The 19,118-nt window shown below is 51.4% G+C and overlaps 2 protein-coding genes across 2 annotated transcripts; both read left to right on the top strand.

Annotated features, from left to right (window-relative positions):
- The first annotated feature begins 1,373 nt into the window (after window positions 1-1,373).
- LOC117711598 (serine protease 29) lies at window positions 1,374-4,927 on the top strand. The gene is made up of 6 exons (XM_034507370.2): window positions 1,374-1,538; window positions 2,959-3,019; window positions 3,172-3,352; window positions 3,545-3,810; window positions 4,337-4,503; window positions 4,581-4,927. Exons 2-6 carry the CDS (start codon window positions 2,959-2,961, stop codon window positions 4,743-4,745), a joined length of 840 nt encoding a protein of 279 aa, XP_034363261.1. The 5' UTR covers window positions 1,374-1,538; the 3' UTR covers window positions 4,746-4,927.
- Window positions 4,928-11,783: 6,856 nt separating this feature from the next.
- Window positions 11,784-14,242, top strand: LOC117709807 (serine protease 29-like). Its single transcript, XM_076937142.1, has 4 exons — window positions 11,784-11,806; window positions 12,005-12,065; window positions 13,548-13,714; window positions 13,796-14,242. The coding sequence occupies exons 1-4, from the start codon at window positions 11,804-11,806 to the stop codon at window positions 13,958-13,960; spliced, it is 396 nt and encodes a 131-aa protein (XP_076793257.1). The 5' UTR covers window positions 11,784-11,803; the 3' UTR covers window positions 13,961-14,242.
- Window positions 14,243-19,118: the final 4,876 nt, after the last annotated feature.

Here is a 19,118-nt window from a genome sequence, read left to right as displayed (position 1 = left end):
CACTGAAGAGAATGGTGAGTACACCAGAGGAGGGCATCAGATCCCATTACAGATGGTTGTGAGCCACCATGTGGTTGCTGGGAATTGAACTCAGGACCTCTGGAAGAGCAGCCAGTGCTCTTAACCTCTAAGCTATCTCTCCAGCTCCAGATTCCAAAGATTTTTTTTTTTAATCTATTAGTCACAGGATGCTATTTCAGACATAGAGGTGGGCAAGGAGGCTGTTCTCGGGGCCAAAGCTGGCCCAAGATAAGATAATGTTGCACCTGCAACATCCCAACTTCCCTGCATCACTGTAATTTTAATCAGTCAGTCAGTCAGTCTGTCTGTCTGTCAGTCTGTCAGTTTGTCTTTGCAGACACAGCTTCTTTCCAGGAATTCTCACTAACAATATCCCTATCAGACAGACCTTCAACTTGTCAGGACTGGAGCTCTCCTGGCAGGAGAAAAAGGCCTCAGCAAACCTTTGTTTTAATCTGCCAGGCTTTTGTCTCAGGCCAGCAGGGTGAGGAAGAAGCTGGACTTGTGCCATACTGGAAGTTTGCTTTTTCTTTTACAAGGTTTATTTTGTTTATTATTTTTAATTATGTGTGTGGTCTGTGTATAGATTACATGTGAAGGTACCCAAGATGCCAGAGGTGTTGGGAACCCAGGAGCTGGAGTTAAGCTGCTCACATGGGTGCTTGGAATTGAACCCCAGACTTGCGTAAGAGCAGCAAGTGATCTTGACGGCTGAGCCATCTCTCTAGCCCCCTTGCTCTCTTTATTACCTAGTGGTGCCCCCTCCCTATCCACCATCTAGTCAGGGGAGCATCTAACTCCTCATCCCCGGTTTGACATTTCACATCTTTCAAAAGTACCTTACCCAATGCTAAGTTTGTCACTGACCTATAGTCTTCCTCTCCCTAGGCCTGAGATACAGCAGGGCACATGGAAAACATGAGTTTGCCTTTCCACTATTCCTGGGTGGACCCTTTGCTCTGAGACCCTGGTACCCCAGTGCTTTTCCCTTGTCCCAGCCTCTGCCCAACATCTCCTCTTGCAACAGAAGCCCTGGGTAGCCACATCCTTCTAACGGCATCTCTGAGCCCAGAACCTGGTCAGGACCCTCCCATTGGCCCGTCTATCACCCCTTTGCTAACAGTTGCGCCTGGCTCTTTCTGACCCTATCAGTGAAGGTGATAATGGTGGCCTGACTCTGCGGTTATGACAATCATCTGAGCTGTTCCCGTCAGGCTCTGATGCTCACATTGTCTTGTTGCTGACGTTGAACTTGCTAACTGTTTGAGGAAACAGGATTCAGGGTTCAGGCTTGACGTAGTTGTGGGTCACTTTGTCCAGCTTAGCATATAAACCCTTCCTCCTGCTCAGGGGTGTGAGAACTGTCTGTCTTGCTCCCACCTGAGATATAGGACTGTCACCGAGTCTCCAAAAACTTGTGCCATAGGGAATCTGGGTGCACCCACCTGTTTGAGGGGTCTCACAAATACCCTGTGAGTGGTTCTCATAGGAGAGGACCTGGTGTTTCTGGAGCCAAGGTGAGTTCCCAGCTTGGCTCTGAGCCACTTCTGACAGCCCTGTGACAGGAGGGGACAGTGGGTGTCCTGATCCTCTTACTCAGACAGTAGGGACACTGCAGGGAGCTTTACTGATGGCTTCTCAGCTGAGGTCTAGAAGCTTCTTTGGCATCCTTGTGTTGGCCACAAGACGAGTGGGATGGGATGTGTTTGTGGCCAGACTGCTGACCTCTGCCTAGGTGTGTGTGTGTGTGTGTGTGTGTGTGTGTGTGTCAGTGGTGTCTCCATAGGCTTTAAACCAGAAATGCCCACAGATGCTGTCAGATGTCTTCTCTGACTGTGAAGTGCTGGGCTGGGCATGGGACTCAGGTGGCATGTGAGTTTCTATCAGGAGCATAGAGCATCCAGATCTGGCTAGCTGGGTGTCCCTTTTACCCTAGGAAATTCCATTGTAGAGCTAGGAGTGGAACAGGTACATGGCCTGTCCTTGAGTACAGAGGTCCCCTGTAATTCTTGCAAGGCCATTCACCCACCCCAAGACTCTAGCAGCCAGAATATGGCTGCAGGCAAGTTGCTGTCTATATGGTCCCCAAACAGGAGCCCTTGGCTTGGCCTACTGTAGGCATCTGTTCTCAGATTTGACAGTAAAGTCAGTCATAGCAGCCACAAGCCTGGGCTGTGGATGTGCTTGACCATCACTGGGCTCTTAAACCTCTGCTGCCTATGGAGGTAGTAAAGATATCCTCCCAGAATGCCCTGGGGGCAGTCTTCTCAGGACACTATGGTGCTGAAAACTGCAGCTCCAGCAGAGGAACCCTAGGCCCGAAGCTCCCACTGACATATGTTGGGGTATGGCTGTGTGTTCCCAGCATGGGGGAGCTGCTCCACAGTGTCTCAGAGTTCACTGGGTAGATGAGAGATTGTCTCACCCATAAAACACAGGCGGTGTCAGGGATACCTGGTACTTCTGAAACACCAGCCTGAGCCACAACCCTTCTCTTCCTGACATTCCTGGTGATGCTACTGCAAGCAGGTAGTGATACCCATGTAACCTTGTTAACAAAGGACTTCAGGTCCCTGAGTATGGATCAACAGCCCCCTCGCATCTTTCTGAGGTCAAATGCCTCTGTCCACCCAGCTCTTCTTCCAAGCAGAGGCCTGGCCAAGGCCCCTGCCCACCTCCTGGGGCTTGAGAGGCCTAAACATGAGGAAGTTGCAGAGACCTGGTAGGGTAGGGGCACCAGCCCCTCCTTTCCCAGATGCTGCTAACTGGTTTTGGATTTCAATCGTCTCCATCCCAACCTGGGCAAGCCTGGACCCCTCCATGCCTCTCCATGCGTCTACCTTTGCCCAGAATTATGCAGAGGCTCCAGCCCTCTCCATCCCCATCTGGACTAACCTCAGACCCCTCTGACTCCTCACCCTCTGTCTCGATATATAGATGCTGAGCCAGCTGTGTCTGATCCTCTTCTTTCTTGGGTGCTCCATTGCTGGAACCCCAGGTGAGTCCTTTTCCCCTGCACCCCCTGCATTCTACAGCGGCTCTGAGCAGCTCTGTCCCCAGCATCATGGAGATATGTGTGTGACCTGTCTGCCCCAGTGTGGGTGGCAGACTGAGCACTGGTCCCCTGACCCTCTTACCTCTTGCTTGCAGCACCTGTCCCTGAGGATGTGCTGGTGGGCATCGTGGGGGGCCATAATGCCCCACAGGGGAAGTGGCCATGGCAGGTCAGCTTGAGGATCTACAGATACTACTGGGCCTTCTGGGTACACATCTGTGGGGGCTCCATCATCCATCCACAGTGGGTGCTGACTGCTGCCCACTGCATTCATGAGTGAGTTCCTTTGTCATCTAGTGCTAGGTAGGATGTGGGGTGAATCAGAAAGGCTGGACCAAGAGAGACTGGTCTAAAGGCCTGGGTTCTAGTTGATTATGTCCAGGACTGTGGAGAGCTCCCCTATGGTACTAGACTTCCCTATAGTCTGTGGAGAACTTTCCTATAGTCACAGCCTCTTTCTGACCTCAGGAGAGATGCGGACCCATCAGCCTTTCGGATCCATGCTGGGGAGGTGTACCTCTATGGGGGCAAGAAGCTGCTGGAAGTGAGGCGGGTCATTGTCCACCCGGACTTTGTCCATGCTGGCCTGAGTTCAGATGTGGCTCTGCTCCAGCTGGCAGAGCCTGTACAATCCTTTCCTAACATCAAGCCAGTCAAGCTGTCCTCTGAGTCTCTTGTGGTCACCAAGAAGGATGTATGCTGGGTGACCGGCTGGGGTGCAGTGAGCATGTACAGTAAGTACTGGGGAAGAATTTGAGCTGTGCGAGCAAACTGGCCACCTGAGGATTCCTGGTGGGTGGTACAGAGGGCCTGGGAGCACAGGGAGTCACTGACAAACGTGACTAGCTCCATCACCAAGCAATTCATGCTGTCCGTCAGAGTCTCTGTACCTGAGGCCAGTGACACTGCAGGGCCCCACATCTGTAACTCTGAGGTGGAACGGTTGGTTCTTATTTTCCAACTAATAATAAAGCAATTTGGAGAAAATATTAGAAAAAAATCCACTTGTTTGGTCCTTGACAGGCAAGCAGACAGAATCGTGTGTAGACGTCCTAGGACGCACATGGGCCTTTCGGGCTGGCATCTACACATTCTTTTCCAGGAGGATGATGCTGAGATCAGACAGGGAGCTGGACCTGGACAGGGATGGAGCTATGATGGACATGCTCCTCCCCTGTATCCCCAGGTGGAGCAGTAGGATTATGGGATAGGTGGGGGAATCTCTGTACCACTAGCCAGCCACAGCGTTCTTCTCCTCAGAATCGCTGCCTCCTCCCTACCGCCTGCAGCAGGTGCAGGTAAAGATAGTGGACAATGACCTCTGTGAGGAGCTGTACCACAACACCACCAGGCACCACCATCGTGGCCAGAGACTGATCCTACAGGACATGTTATGTGCAGGCAGCCAGGGCCAAGACTCCTGCTATGTGAGTTCCTCTTACCTCCTCTCTGTCTCCATTCCCACGTCAAGGCTAGTAACCATTAGAGTTTCTTTTTCTTCCAGGGTGACTCAGGTGGCCCTCTGGTCTGCAATGTGACAGGCTCATGGACCCTGGTGGGAGTGGTGAGCTGGGGCTATGGCTGTGCCCTGAAGGACATCCCTGGGGTCTACACACGTGTGCAGTCCTTCCTGCCCTGGATCACTCGGCAGATACGGAGGTTCTCCTGAGCCCAGCTGCTGGCCTCATGGTGGTTAGCTGAGGATGGGTCAGCTTTGGTCACAGTTCCAGAGTAGACAGCCAGGGTTTAGGCTCTGGAATGTAGGTGCCCAGGGCACCGAGCACTAGCTACTGAAGGATATGGCTGTTTCCTGGCTTCCTAAATAAAGATGTGCTGTACATTCATGTTCAAGATGTTTTTGTGTGAATACAAATCTACTTCTCTCTACTGGAAACACCTATGGATGCTGTTTTAATGGTTTTCTACACGAGGAAACCAAGGCTTGGACTCACCAAAGGTGGGGCTCAGACAGGTTTGCACTGTGTCCTTGTCTCTGATCCCCAGACACCCTGATTGGTGCCCTCCAAGCACCTAGCATCACTAGAGTATCCTGGAACTTGGATATGGTGATGTTGTGGTAGGAAGGGTAACAATCCCAGGTTTCCCTCCTCGGGACAATGATACCCTGACCCTCATCAATGTTATCATGGGGCCAGAAGACTGTTGCATTGTGGATGTTCTTCCTGTACCACATTTAGGTACTCTGGGACTATGTAGATTCAGATACCCAGTGTGGCTAAGGTTACCTGCATGGCTTGGGCTGTTACCTTGAACTATGCACAATGGCAGCCTTTTAATGCACAGGGTGAGGGTGAGGGCCAATGGCTACCCAGCCTCCCTCATAGGGCAGTTCTGACCCTGGGTGCATGGAGGGGAGGAACTGACTAACTCTTCACTGTGAGCAGCAGACCTCAGACTCAAACAGGGCTGTCTTCTCATCCCAAGCCTCCACCTGGGAGCTGACAGTCTGCAGAGGTCATTAGGTGCATAGGGCAGCGATTGGCACTGACCTTTATGGTGTAGGAGATGAGAGGGGCCTGACTAGTGCTAACCTCAGACAGATTCATCTCAAGATGCTGGGGTCAGGGGTTGAGAGGGATGGAAGAGGCTCTGATTGGGGCTCTGCTGACTCTGGAGGGGGAATCAGGATTGTTGGGGGAGATCTGAGGTCCCTTGGAGCTCCCAGCAGGTCCAGCCTCTGTTCTTCTGAAGGGAAGTGGGTGTCTTTAGTATGGCTTCTTTCCCTTTCTTTCATGTAACTGGGCAGAATAATGAGATAGAGGTGGTCTCTCAGGGAGACTGGTAGTTACCTGGTTCCCATGGCTCCCACAGGTGTCGGGATAGTGCCATAGCTAATCACACACACACACACACACACACACGCATGCACGCACGCACTCACCCACGCACCCATGCACCCACGCATGCACGCATGCACACACAGCCACTCATATTTCTCCAACGCAGCCCACTACGAGTAAGATCTGTCTGATGCTTCCAGCACCTCCCCAGACAGGGAGGGTAGAAGGTAAAGGGTTTTTCAGTAGCTCACAACCTGGATGACACTGCTTCAGGCTCAGAGGGCAAAGTTAGCAGAACCCGGAGCATGGCTATCCAATCCTCCCAGGATGCTGGAAATGGATTGACCCAGCCCTTTCTCTTGCAGTGACCCCTTCCTGGTGTTAGAAGTGGGTCCTCAGGCTGCTGAGAAGATAAAGTGGTCAGGGCTCTGGGGCGGTGGTCACTGCTCCTCTGACTAATGAAGAGTCTGGTTCCCCATAACCTGTGCTTGAGACCCTTCTAGTGTCACTGGGACCCAGGTACCCCAAGGGCTGTCTTTTTTGTCTGTGACACAAAAGGAATGTGATCAGTGGACTTTTTGAGCCCAAAGTCCGTGCCCAGCTGTGCTCTGCGTGGCATTGGATGCCCATGCCTGCTGTGGCAGTCGGTGTCTCTTGAAGTGTTTCTGTGTGGATCACAGGGAGACTAAGGTCTGAACATGGAACCAGTACTTGGCACCTCTAGATGCCAGAGACCATACTAAAGGTGTTCTGCTGCCCTTCAGAAGAACATGTAAGCATATGTTCCTCTAGCTTATCTCTCAGGGTACAGAACAGAAATATTCCCTCGGTCTGCCCCAAAGCTAGTGGTCACGTGTGTGTGTATGTGTGTGTGTGTGTGTGTGTGTGTGTGGTGTGTAGGGGGGAGAAGGGTGTGTAGGTTGAGGTCAGAGGACAACTTACAGGAGTCAGCTCCTTCCTTCTAACCATGTGAGTCTCAGGAATGGCGTTTAGGTTGTCGGGCTTAAGAACTAGTTATTTTTTCTCATCTCAGCTGCCTCTTCCCCCTAGCCCCCTGAGCCAGGATCTTGCTATGTAGGCCTTGACTGGCCTGAAATTCATTAGGCAGGCCACAGCAGCCTCAAACTTGTGGCTTCCTAAGGGCTGGGGGAAAAGGTACAAGCTACATTAGTCCCTATGGGCACCTGCTACTTCTTACCAAGTTTCATTGAGCAGCACTGGCCAGGAGGCTCAGAAAGTTGATCAGGCTTGATAAACTCTGGAGGAGGAGGGGAGGAAACCCCATCCTACCTTCCTCTGTAGCAGCTGTTCTCAACCTGCGGGGTCAAGTAAGACAATTGGGAAACAGAGATATTTACGTTACAGTTATAAAGTAGCAATGGAAATAGTTTTATGGCTGAGGGTCAGGGAGGGGTCACCACATATGAGGAACTGTATTAAAGGGTGGCACCGTTAGGAAGGCTGAGAACCACTGGTCTATAGGATGACACTGGCTTCCAGAGGTGTCCCGGTGACATTCCTGCTGTAACCTTCCTCCTTCTCCTCCTAGGAAGGAGCTTTGTCTTCATAGTTCTTTCTGTTGATGCTGTAGTGGTTTTCCCCTGCAAGGGCCCTGGCAGTCACTCTCAGAGAATGGGGTACCAGGTCTGTGGATGCATCTTCTCCAGACTTAGCTGGTACCATGCCTTTGCTACATGCCCACATGGGTCCTTCTCCTCATACCCTGGAAAGCTCCCAGTGTAGTGTCCCCTGCAGGGGTAGCCTGGGGCGAGGAGAGTTAGTGCCCGTGGGGCAGTGCCTAGCAGGGCACACACTTAGAAGGTTGTATGATAGCTGGAGTTGTTATACATCCCACTTCCTCGCAAACAGTTCAGGCCCTGTCATTGTCTTTAAAACAAGGAATCAGATGGGTTTTCATTAATGGACACTGTTGCTTGGATTTTTTTTTCTGTTATTGTGCTGATTGAAACGATACTCTTGTGCACAACAGACAAGCACTCTGCCATTGAGTTATGCCCCGAGCCTGACAGCATTGCTTTTTAAATAGCAAAATGCTCTTTAAAGATGAGGTGATTAAGTGTAAAAGACAAGAAGATTAAATGGAGAAAACCATAACTGAGTGCTGGGGCAGCTGCACAGAGATGATGTCTGCACAGAGATGTTTCTGCCCAGCCTGGTCACTCTCAGGGCTGAGCCACTGTATCTGATGCCCTTGACAGGTGCTATTATGAATATACAACTGGCTGGTCCCTAGTGCAATCTCTGGGTAAATACGCCTTTCAGGATTCCATAACTGCCAGAACCTTTTCTGGAATGTTCTTGGTAAACTTGCTTTTGGAAACTAATGACCAATAATAGCTCCTGGGACCTTTCCCTAGGGACGCTCACTGGGAGCAGCTCCTTTCTCCCAAGGCAGGTGAGATCGTCCCTGAACTCCAGGTTAAGAACCATGGAGACAGTGGTTTCTCTAAGGCTACACACAGCAGTAGACATGCTGGGGACCAGGTGGGAATGCTAACCCTGGACCTCTCCCCTTGCTCACCTCTGGGTCTGATCCCATGAGAAGAGACCAGGACAAGTGTGACTCAAGACCAGCAGGTTAATGCAGGGAGATACTCTCCTATGTGAGGCAGAGTTGTCAAGACAGAATGGCCCAAGCACCTGGCTTCTTCCCTATCTCCAGCTCTTCTTCTCAATCCCAGGGACATCCTGTTCGGTCCCTGACTCCCAAATTTCCATCTTCTCAAGGCTCAACCTGAATTTGCATCAAGGGATTCTCCAATGATAGTCAGGGCTATCCCAGCATAAAGCTTGCATATAACAGACCCATCATCGATTTTTCCTGCTTCCTCAACTTCAACCTAAGGATGCTGGGAACCAGCCAACATCACATGTGACTAAGCAAATCTGTCCATGTGGACAATGGGGATTTCTCCCTGGATCACCCAGAAGTAGAGAAGAGGACTTTTCAGGTCTTGGGAAAGTACTGTGCCTAACCCAGGAGCTGGTTCATCACTAACCCATGCTCCCTTCATACACAGACTGGGATATATCTGGGGGCGTTAGAAAAATGTTGTCTGTGCCTCTTATCAGCTGTAGCTCAAGTGTCCCAAGGACTCTGATCATTTTACTCTGAAACAGTGGTACCTAAGTGCTGGTACTTCGTCCCAACTCTCTCTGTTGCAACACCAGCCCTGGGCAACCACATCCTTTCCCAACAGCATCCTTGAGCCCAGAAGTTCGACAGGACCTCTCACTGGCTAGGTTGTGGCTCCCAAGCTAACCGCTACCTGACCCAGCTCACATGGCCCCTAGTTCTCTCTGATTCTATCACTGAACGTGCTCATTCATGGTGGCCTGGTCCTGCCTCTATCAGAGTGGCCAGGTATCCTATCTCTAGGTCTTGTTGCCCAACAGCAACATCAGGACCACCAATGAGGGGCCTCAGGTGATCTCACATAGATAAAGCACCCTGGGCTTGCAATGCTACAGGGAGCAGGAAATGGTTTCCCCTGAGTGAGCCCTCAGGTCACTCCTTAAGCTTTGCTAGGTTCCTTGGAAAAATGTAAAGGGCCCAACCCTTCACTTACTTTCTGTCTGTGCCCCATACAGCTGCCCAGATCAATATCCCTTGTCTGAGAGGACCTATTGCTCCCTCTGCCATTCCTGGTCTTGTTTAGTATTGTTTTTTGAGATAGGGTCTCACTATGTAGTCTCAGCTAGCTTGGAGCTTACTATTTCGGCCAGACTGGCCTTAAACTCACAGAGATCCACCTGCCTCTACTGGTCGCAACACCCAGCCTGCTGTTCCCGTCTTGATGGCTCAGTCACATTTCATTCTAGGCTTTCTCTCAGGCTGAGATTCCCGACCACAGTCCCTCCTAGCCTTGCCACCCATGCAAGGCTCGCAGAACCAGGAATTTTATGCCCTGATACTAGGCTTACACGGTTCCCCCAAAGTACCTTGTCTCATCCTGGGGCCTCGGAAGTCACACTGTCCCCATGCACAGGTAGCTGCTCTGTATACTTAGCTCAGCCTCTCAGGGCTGGCTCTCACTGGACCAGGACCTGGGGTCAGATGTACATCTCCCTTGCTTCCTCCACAGTCCCCAGATACAGCCAGCCCTGAGTGACCATGTATGCTATTCTATTAGCACTGTCTGCAATCCTAAAGCCCACTCTGGTCTTAGAGCTTAGAGACATCAAGTCCTGGGAAGGGATGGGCATTTCTTTCTAGGTCACCTTGTGGAGAACAGCAGAGGCACTTTTTAAATGACCAGTGTGATCCTTTCTGAAAAATGGTGTTATGAAGGCTGAAAAGGAGGAGGCTGGTCTGGTTTCCATAGGGTTGGTGTACCCACCCAAAGGAGCCACATTCTGTGCAGTGCAGGTGCAGGTGCAGGTGCAGGTGCAGGTGCAGGTGCAGGTGCAGGTGCAGGTGCAGGTGCAGGTGCAGGTGCAGGGCAGGTACAGGTTCAGGGCAGGTGCAGGTGCAGGGCAGGTGCAGGTGCAGGGCAGGTACAGGGCAGGTACAGGTGCAGGGCAGGTGCAGGTGCAGGTGCAGGTGCAGGTGCAGGTGCAGGTGCAGGTGCAGGTGTGGGTACAGGTGCAGGTGCAGGTGCAGGGCAGGTGTAGGTACAGGACAGGTACAGGGCAGGTACAGGGCAGGTGCAGGTGCAGGGCAGGTGCAGGTGCAGGTGCAGGTGCAGGTGCAGGTGCAGGTGCAGGTACAGGACAGGTACAGGGCAGGTACAGGGCAGGTGCAGGTGCAGGGGCAGGTGCAGGTGCAGGTGCAGGTGCAGGTGCAGGTGCAGGTGCAGGTGCAGGTGCAGGTGCAGGTGCAGGGCAGGTGCAGGTCATGACAAACATAAGGATCTGACCCTGAGTATGGGAGATAGGACCCCTAGTTTCCTTCATGGGCCCCTGAATTTTCCCCAGTGTTCCAAAGCTAACACAACCCTGTAGGTGAAAGAACTGCAGGAGGCCGGGAGTGGATAGACTACATGCCTAAAATTCATGAGGCTCCAGCATTGCATAAAAACAGGCATGGTGGTGCACGCCTGTAATCCCAGTACTTGGGAGGGAAAGAGGAAGAGAAAGAATCAGAAGTTTAAGGTTATCCTAGGCTATACTGAGCTTGAGGCCATCTTGGACTACTACCCCCCGCCCCCCACCAACACACATAGGCTGTCCACAAATGGGGGGAAAGTTCAGCCAGGGCTTGTGGTGGCTCCAGAGCACATCTGATACTAAGATTTCTGGAGGGAAACCCAAGACTGAATTACTGTGTCCAGGGACATGGAATGTGGGAATTGCTGGCACACTTTGGGATCCATGGGCCTCAGTCTCCCACAGGTCCTAGAGAATGGGTCTTGTATTCAGTGTTGTAAGCTCTACCTATGGGCGCCCACAGTGGTAAGGTGCTCAGCCACTCAGCTAGTTTTTGTGAAGTGTATTTGAGGCCTATGTTCTAGTCACTGTAGGCCCAGAAGTGGAGCCCTGGGCAGAAGCTTCTCCGTGATGTCAATAGTGTGGCATTGCACCTGGCAAGAAGGAGCTGGTTTACCTGGGTCTAAGTGAGCTGGTTTACCTGGGTCTAAGTGTCACCTATACATCTGGAGAGGGTTCTTTTCCCTGGCCCCTCATGGGATGAGTTAGCCCTAGCACCAGAATAGGCTGTAGCCCGCTTCCTACAAGCCTCCCCACGATGCTACTTTGAGCAGACAGTGACATTCCTATGACTCTATTCTGGGTACCTGGACCAGGGAAGGACATAGTTCCCAACAGTCCCTGTCTGAGGTTAAATGCCACTTCCTTCCAGCCCCTTCTTGATGTGGCAGGCTTGGTCAAGCCTCTGCCCACTTCCTGGAGCTCAAGGATAAAGGACTGAGAGGCTCTGGCAAGGAGGGAGCTACAGAGACCTGGCATGGTAAGGACATCACCCTCTTCCCTTCTGGATGCCCTCAGTGAACTCTGAGAACCAAGCTTCTCCATCCCAACACAGGCAAGCCCAGCTTCCTATGCCTTGCTTCCATCCTCTCCAAGATCCACAAAGGGTCTCCAGTTCTCTCTATCCTGGTGGAAGCTAGCCCAGCTTCCTCCACACTCTCTCTGTTTCTCTTTACAGATGTTGAGCTTGCTGGGCCTGACCCTCTTCTTTCTTGGATGCTCCATTGCTAGGAGTTCAGGTGAGTCTTCATTCCATGCCACCTTCTACACAGGCTCCAGACAGCCACGTTCCTCTGGGGACACATGCATGATCTGCTCAGTCTGCCCCAGTGTGAGTGTTAGGTTGAGCACTGGGCTCCTGATTTTACCTCTTGCTTGCAGCACCTGTCCCTGAGGATGTGCTGGTGGGCATCGTGGGGGGCCATAATGCCCCACAGGGGAAGTGGCCATGGCAGGTCAGCTTGAGGATCTACAGATACTACTGGGCCTTCTGGGTACACATCTGTGGGGGCTCCATCATCCATCCACAGTGGGTGCTGACTGCTGCCCACTGCATTCATGAGTGAGTTCCTTTGTCATCTAGTGCTGGGTGGGATGTGGGGTGAATCAAGGAGGCCAACATGGGGTTCACTTGATTCTGTGCAGGAGAATTCTCCCAAGTACCTAGAATATGTAGTCGCAGCCTCTTTCTGACCCCAGGAGAAATGCAGACCCATCAGCCTTTCGCATCCACGCTGGGGATGTGTACCTCTATGGGGGCAAAGAGCTCTGAGTGTGAGCCAGGTTGTCATCCACCAGGACTACGTGCAGAGTGTCCTGGGCTCGGATGTAGCTCTGCTTAAGCTGGAGAAACCCTTGGACCGTTCTGCTAACACCAAGTCTGTCAAGCTCTTTTCTGGGTCTCTTGAGGTCAACTCAAGGTGCTGGGTGACTGGCTGGGGCATGGTGCGCAGGCTCGGTATGTACCAAGAAAAGATTCGGGCTGTGGGAGCAAACTTGTCATCTGAGGATCCCTTCTGGGTGACACTGAGGTTCTAGAGAACAGAATCCAGGGAAGGAAGAGAATGTTGGTGAATACAGAGCACCTCTGGCTGCTTTTCTCCAGATACTCAAGATGTCCGTCAGTCAGAGCCCTGTACCTGAGGCCGAAAGCATGGCCAGGCCCAGAACCCAAGACTCCGAGGGGCAAAGGCCCTTCCTATTTCCCTCCCTGTTCCCTCCTCCTCCTCTTCCTCCTCTTCCTCCTCCTCTCCTCCTCTTTTCCTCTTCTCTTCTTTTGAAAATACTAGAACATCTGACTCCTCTCTTTTCGGTTCTTGAGCTGCAGGCAGATAGATTTTTGTTACATTATTTATGTATGTATTTGGAGGGCATGCCACATTTCATAACATTCATGTGGAGGTCAGGAGGTAACTTTCAGGAATTTGTTCTCTCCTTCTATCATATGTGTCCCTGGAGATGAACTCAGATCTTCAGAGTTGGCTGCAAGCACTTTTATCAACTGACCCATCTCGCCGGCCCCTATAATCACATAGGAATCATCTTTAGCATCCTAAGTGTCAGAGTTGAGCATGGATCTTGCAGACGTGTGTCTCCTATACACACTGTTCCAGGGATGGGTTTGAGTAGGGATGGAGGCATTCTCAGCACCCAGGATGAGTTGGTAGGGTAGTGGACAGTTAGGAACTATATACCACCAACCCTACTTCCTTGTTCCCCAGCATCGCTGCCCCCTCCCTACCGCCTGCAGCAGGTTCAGGTGCAGATAGTGGATAATGCCGTCTGTGAGCAGCTATACCATAATGCCACCGGGCACCACCACCAGGACCACAAATTCATCCAAGATGACATGCTGTGTGCCAGCAGTGTGGGCCATGGGGCATGCGATGTGAGTTCAGTTGACTTCCTCCTTCTCGTTCCTTATCCCACTTCAGGGCCAATATCCACCTGATGCCACTTCTTCTGATAGGGTGACTCAGGTGGCCCTCTGGTCTGCAATGTGACAGGCTTATGGACCCTTGTGGGAGTGGTGAGCTGGGGCTATGGCTGTGCCCTGAAGGACATCCCTGGGGTCTACACACGTGTGCAGTCCTTCCTGCCCTGGATCACTCGGCAGATACGGAGGTTCTCCTGAGCCCAGCTGCTGGCCTCATGCTGGTTGTCAGAAGATGAGTTACCCAGTGGCCATTTCTCTAGCCTTTGCCTGGTATTACAAACCTGTCCTGTCCTCTGGCCTTCTGGGAGTCTGGACATCCCTGACCCAGCAAAGAAAGCAGAGACGATGGCCAGCAGGATGGGTGCTCTTGGCTTGAAGTGAGGTGGAGAGAAATGGCGGTTTTCTATGCCTGCAGCTGTTGAAGGTACTGAGCAGCGTTTGCTTCTGGCTGTTCTTAATAAAGGTCTTGTGCACATTCAAGTTCAGGATCTTGTGTGAGTTTTACATTTCCTTCTCTTTGGAAAAGATGCCCACAGGTGTGGTTTACCATACGCCGAGAGAACTATCTGCTTGTGCTGCTAAACCTGTTTGTGCTCTGTGTCCTTGTCCTGGATGGGTGTCCAGATAGTCACCACTGGGCCTTAATATCTTGGCATCCCAAATGTACTTGGAGTCCAGGGGTGGCCATATTGCTCATGAAGAGTTGGGGGTCAGGGGAGATCTTCAGCATGACAAAAGACTTTGGCTGTCACAAGTGACAGAGTGTGCTTGGAATCAGTGACTCACAGAAAGTCTTCAACATTCATCTTCATGTCATTCTGTGCTGGGACTCTGTAGACTCAGACCAAACAGTTACGATTACCTGTAGAACATGGGGCTAGAAAAGAAGTACCTGCATCAGTACCGTCTGCCAGATCCCCAGCCCCTGCAAGTATGCCTAACTGACCCAATGAGGGGTCAGCAGGTGAGGATGAAGCTGGCACCAACTAGTCTCATCTAGAGCAGATTCTGAGTTTCCCAAGGCCATGTATGGCCTAAAGATGGCTTTAACGGGAAGGACAGCAAAAGAAAAGGTGTCAGGTAATTGCTGAAAGCAAACGGCTGGATCCTTCGAGAATGCTTTTTGCTGTTCACTTACAGAGCCTCCAGGTGGCGCTGCAGGATGGGAAGCGGGAACTGTGGCTTGGGTGTGTGGGTGGACAGGTAGGTGTGCAAGGGGCTCCTTCATACGGAAGCCTAATGCCTCCTGGTGCAGGGACTGTGTTCAGTAGGCAGAAAGCAGCCTTTCCCACTCGTCAGGGTCATTTTTAATTTTATTTCTTTTGGAGGAGAGAGGTCTGTGTGACTTAGGCTGGCCTCAAATTTCCATGCCAAGCTCTTTCGGAGAGTCTTCACTCTTCGTAGGCTTTTATTTTTATTTGCTATTTTATGGGCTGCTGGCCGAATGAAGGTGGACAGACCAACCTGTATTCGACTGCAGAGTCTGGGATAAGATGTGGTGCGAAGCAGGATTTGGGGACCTGGTACCTTCTACAGGAAAATGGGTTGTGGCAGGTTATATGCATGGCCAGGCTCCCAGCACCCCTCACCTCCAGAGTCCTATGGGACCACAAAGGTTAGAAGTTTTGTCACACAGATGTAGCTGTGAAACCCTCAGAATCCTGATATAAAGTGTGTTCTATCAATTTTCTGTGCTCTGCCTCACCCATACTCTCTGGCTCCTGATCGGCAGGAAGCCAGATAGCTTCTTGAGGCTGCCCCTAGGCTTGTCCTAGAATAGCAGGATTCAATGCCTTGTCTATTCTAGAGTTTCGCATGTATTGGGGAAAAACTCTACCATTAGGCTACATCACGAGTCCCTTTTGACAGTATTGTTAGCTTGGCCAGGCTGCCTTTGAACTCACAGGCAGTCTTTCTGCTTTATCCTCTCCTGTGGTTGAGAGGGCAGGCCTGTGCCTCCGGACTCAGGTCTCCACTGCTCACTTTCTGAGCACACATGTTTTACACAGTGTCCTGGCTCATCCCTTGTGGCTAATACTGTCTGTTGAAGGAATCCACAGGACTCGCTCGTCCGGGTACAAGTTAATGGACATTTGGGGTTGTTTCTAATTAGTGCTCATGGGAGTGACATGGCTTTTAACAGTTTGTGTTTTGTGTGAACACATGTTTTCTCTTGGAGGAGCACCACTGTGATTGCATACTCACACAGAATGTTTGAAGGAGACAGGCTTTCAGACGTGGAGCTGTGATTGCATCCTGTTGTCTGTGGGTAAGATGGGGGCTCTGCTCACTTCCTGGTGTCTACCAACATCTCATCAGCTTCAGGGACTCTGAACAGGGGTGGGGTGCAGTTTCTTCCTGGGTTTTATTTGTGACAGTTCCCCCCACCCCCGTAGACTAGGTTGGCATTAAACTTGCAGTGATCCTCCTGCCTCAGCCTCCAGAGTGCTAGGCTTACAAACATTAAGCCATCATGGCTTATTCTCCTTCCTTCCTTCCTTCCTTCCTTCCTTCCTTCCTTCCTTCCTTCCTTTCTTCCTTCCTTCCTTTCTTCCTCTTGTGGCCCAGGGTGGTCTTGAACTCCCGAATCTTCAACTTTCTTCTTCTAAGTCCTATGATTACAGCTGTGCATTGCCATGCCAGGGCTCTTAATTTTATTTTTACTCTTGCTTTGATAAAACATCTTAACAAAAGAAACTTGAGGGAGGAAGTGTTTATTCTAGCTCCCAGTTCAAGGTACATTCATCACTGTGGGGGAAGACATGGAGGTAGGGTCATGAAGCAAGTAGTCATATAGTGGTCACAGCCAAGGACAGAGAGCCATGAACGAGTGGAGTTCAGCTCTCTCTCCTCAGTTACAGAGTTCAGGAGCCCAGCCAGGGAATGGTGCCCCAGACAACTGATGCTTCTTCCCACCTAAATCAGTGCTATTTAAGCCAACTCCCCACTGGAGGCCAGAGGCCCTTCTCTCAGGGGATTCTGTCAGGATAGAAATCAACACTGTCACATTCTACTTATTCTGTACAGGGGAACCCAACCCAGTGCCTCCTGCGTGTTAGACCAGCACTCTACCAGCAGGGCCACAGTCTCTGCTCTGCTCTCCCTGTCTCTAATTAACATTTTTGTCAGGGCTAATGGCATACGTCACCACACGTCCATATTGTCTATTTGCATATCTTTTTTGGTGACTGTGCAAATGTTTTTTACTTTTTAAAATTACTTCCTGAGTGTTACATAATATACGTCTTGAATCCAAGTATTCTAAACATTTAGATGTTCTGTGGAGGACTGATCTTGCTGCACAGAACAAGAGGGTAGACATGAACAGAATGAACGACAGGAACGGATGGGAGCTGAAAGGTCTGAGGGAATTGGCCATTTCTAGGTCTGGACCACAAGGCAGTGGAGTCTGTCTATCATGGTGACAAGACCAACTCGACAGCCCTAGGCCTTGGATCTGCTGCAAATTCTGAGGAAGGATGAGGGATGAGGGATGAGGGATGAGGGGGAGGAGGGAGGAGGGAGTTGGGAAGAACGAGGAGGGAGGAGAGAGGAGGTAAGGTCTGCTGACAGCATCTCCATCCTGCTATTTGGCAGGGAAGAGCTGTTACCTCCACCTGTCTTCACATGAAGTCTGCAGCCCAGAATGCAGGGACCAGCTCAGAGGAAGAATACAGCAGAGATAGGAAGCTGTCTTCACTGAAACCTGAGTTTGTTTTCCCAGGGTGGAAACCCCTGGTTCCTGCAGTACACACTTACTATCCCATGAGTCCAGCCTCTGGAGTTCCTCAGAAAGCTCTGTGTGAGCATAGGTATCTGTGACGACACGTCTTCCTCAGTGTCCCTGTTCCCACATCCAGCCCTGGGTCTTCTGACTCCACCTCAGGTCAGAGGGGCCAAGTCTCTGACTCCCTGAGCAGGGTTTCCTGTCATGGCTGGGGCCTAATGACCAGGGGTGTGGCCAGAGTGCAGAGTGCAGGTCCTTTCTCAGCTCCAACTCTCAGATCAGGGTGGAGGTTGACACCCTCCAGATTAGGTGTTAGGGAACTGAGGCTGGGGAGAGTTGTTTAGTTCTCCTCCAGAATGTGACACCATGTGCCATGATGTGGTTATTTCAGGCCTGCCTGTCCCATAGCCAAAACTCAAGACTGCACAGTAGGCACAGGAGGGATGACGCAACAGTTAAGAGCAAGAAACTGCTTTTGTAGACAACCCAAGTCGGGGTGGGTTGCGAGCACCTGCAGCTCCAGCTACAGGGTATCTATCGCCCTCTTCTGGACTCCGTGAGCATTGCACTCGTGTGCACATGTGGCTCTCATTAAAAATAAAATACATCTTTTAAAAGAGAACACAACACTAAGCATTTGACCTAGTGATGTGTAAGAGCACGATGTGAATCTGGGCCTGTCTCCCTCATGTGCTGGCTTAAGAAGAAACAGTAAGAGAGGTAGGAGCTGTCAGCTCATCCCAGCATAGACAGGCCAGGGTCAGAGAGTCACATGTCCACACAGGCCATCCTACCTGGTCCAGGAGCCTAAGGTCACCCAGCTTGGGGGGTGTTCTTCATGAAACAGATCCTCTGAGACCCAAACACTGGAGCCACCACAGGTTCCTGTAGGGGGAGCTGTTGCCTCTGGTCTGAGGGACCTGGTCATTCACTTTGTTACCTAGTTCCCGCAGAACTGGGGACACTCTGGATCCAGGTCTGCTCTTCAGGAAGTAATTGCACCTGCATATCCCTGCATTCTCCCATCAGCCAATGACATGTGTGACCTTTGTCCATATGGAAGGGCAGAGGGAGGTGACAGTCTGGTCTTGGTGACCCTTTCCCAACTCCTGTACCCCAGGGTCATGGGCTAGATAAGTTTGCTGTGGTCCACAGTGTCAATTCCCTCTAAGGGCCCTGGTCCTCCTGTCTCTGGGGTTCTATGTAAGACTGGGGCTGGAGCCGTCCCCTCCTCTAGGCTGCTCACTTCCCTCAGGCTGCCCTTTGTCCACAAACAGTAGGGTTGAGCTCAAGCATATCTGTAAATCATCACTGGACTGAGACACACAGAGAGGGAAGCCCAGTGTTGTCCCTGCCCTGGGCTCCTATCCCAGCCGGGCTGTGGACCTCATATTTAGAGCTTCAGGTTTTCAGGGCCTGACTTTTGTCCTCTGAGCCTGTTGAACTCTCAGAAAGCTGTCCTCCCTGACATGGACAATGGGAGCCCATAAAGAGCTGATGGGTCACATAGGAGAGGATAGGAGGGAAGGCTCCCTTTGCACATGACTGGGTACTGCAGGGTGTTTAGGATGGGCACTCAGAGCTCTCCGTCCATTTCGGCAGGCTGGCTGTATAGAATCAATGCCAGTC

Source organism: Arvicanthis niloticus, chromosome 6 (assembly GCF_011762505.2).
Source record: "Arvicanthis niloticus isolate mArvNil1 chromosome 6, mArvNil1.pat.X, whole genome shotgun sequence".
Classification (NCBI taxonomy): domain Eukaryota; kingdom Metazoa; phylum Chordata; class Mammalia; order Rodentia; family Muridae; genus Arvicanthis; species Arvicanthis niloticus.
Note: the sequence above shows the minus strand (reverse complement) of the source record. Positions and strands in the feature narration are given on the sequence as shown.

Coding starts and splice junctions, on each gene's coding strand:
- LOC117711598 (XM_034507370.2), top strand. CDS start 2,959: ATGCTGAGCCAGCTGTGTCTGATCCTCTTCTTTCTTGGGTGCTCCATT. Junction 3,020..3,171: donor CTCCATTGCTGGAACCCCAG/GTGAGTCCTTTT, acceptor TCTTGCTTGCAG/CACCTGTCCCTGAGGATGTG. Junction 3,353..3,544: donor GCTGCCCACTGCATTCATGA/GTGAGTTCCTTT, acceptor TTCTGACCTCAG/GAGAGATGCGGACCCATCAG.
- LOC117709807 (XM_076937142.1), top strand. Junction 12,066..13,547: donor CTCCATTGCTAGGAGTTCAG/GTGAGTCTTCAT, acceptor CTTGTTCCCCAG/CATCGCTGCCCCCTCCCTAC. Junction 13,715..13,795: donor TGGGCCATGGGGCATGCGAT/GTGAGTTCAGTT, acceptor TTCTTCTGATAG/GGTGACTCAGGTGGCCCTCT.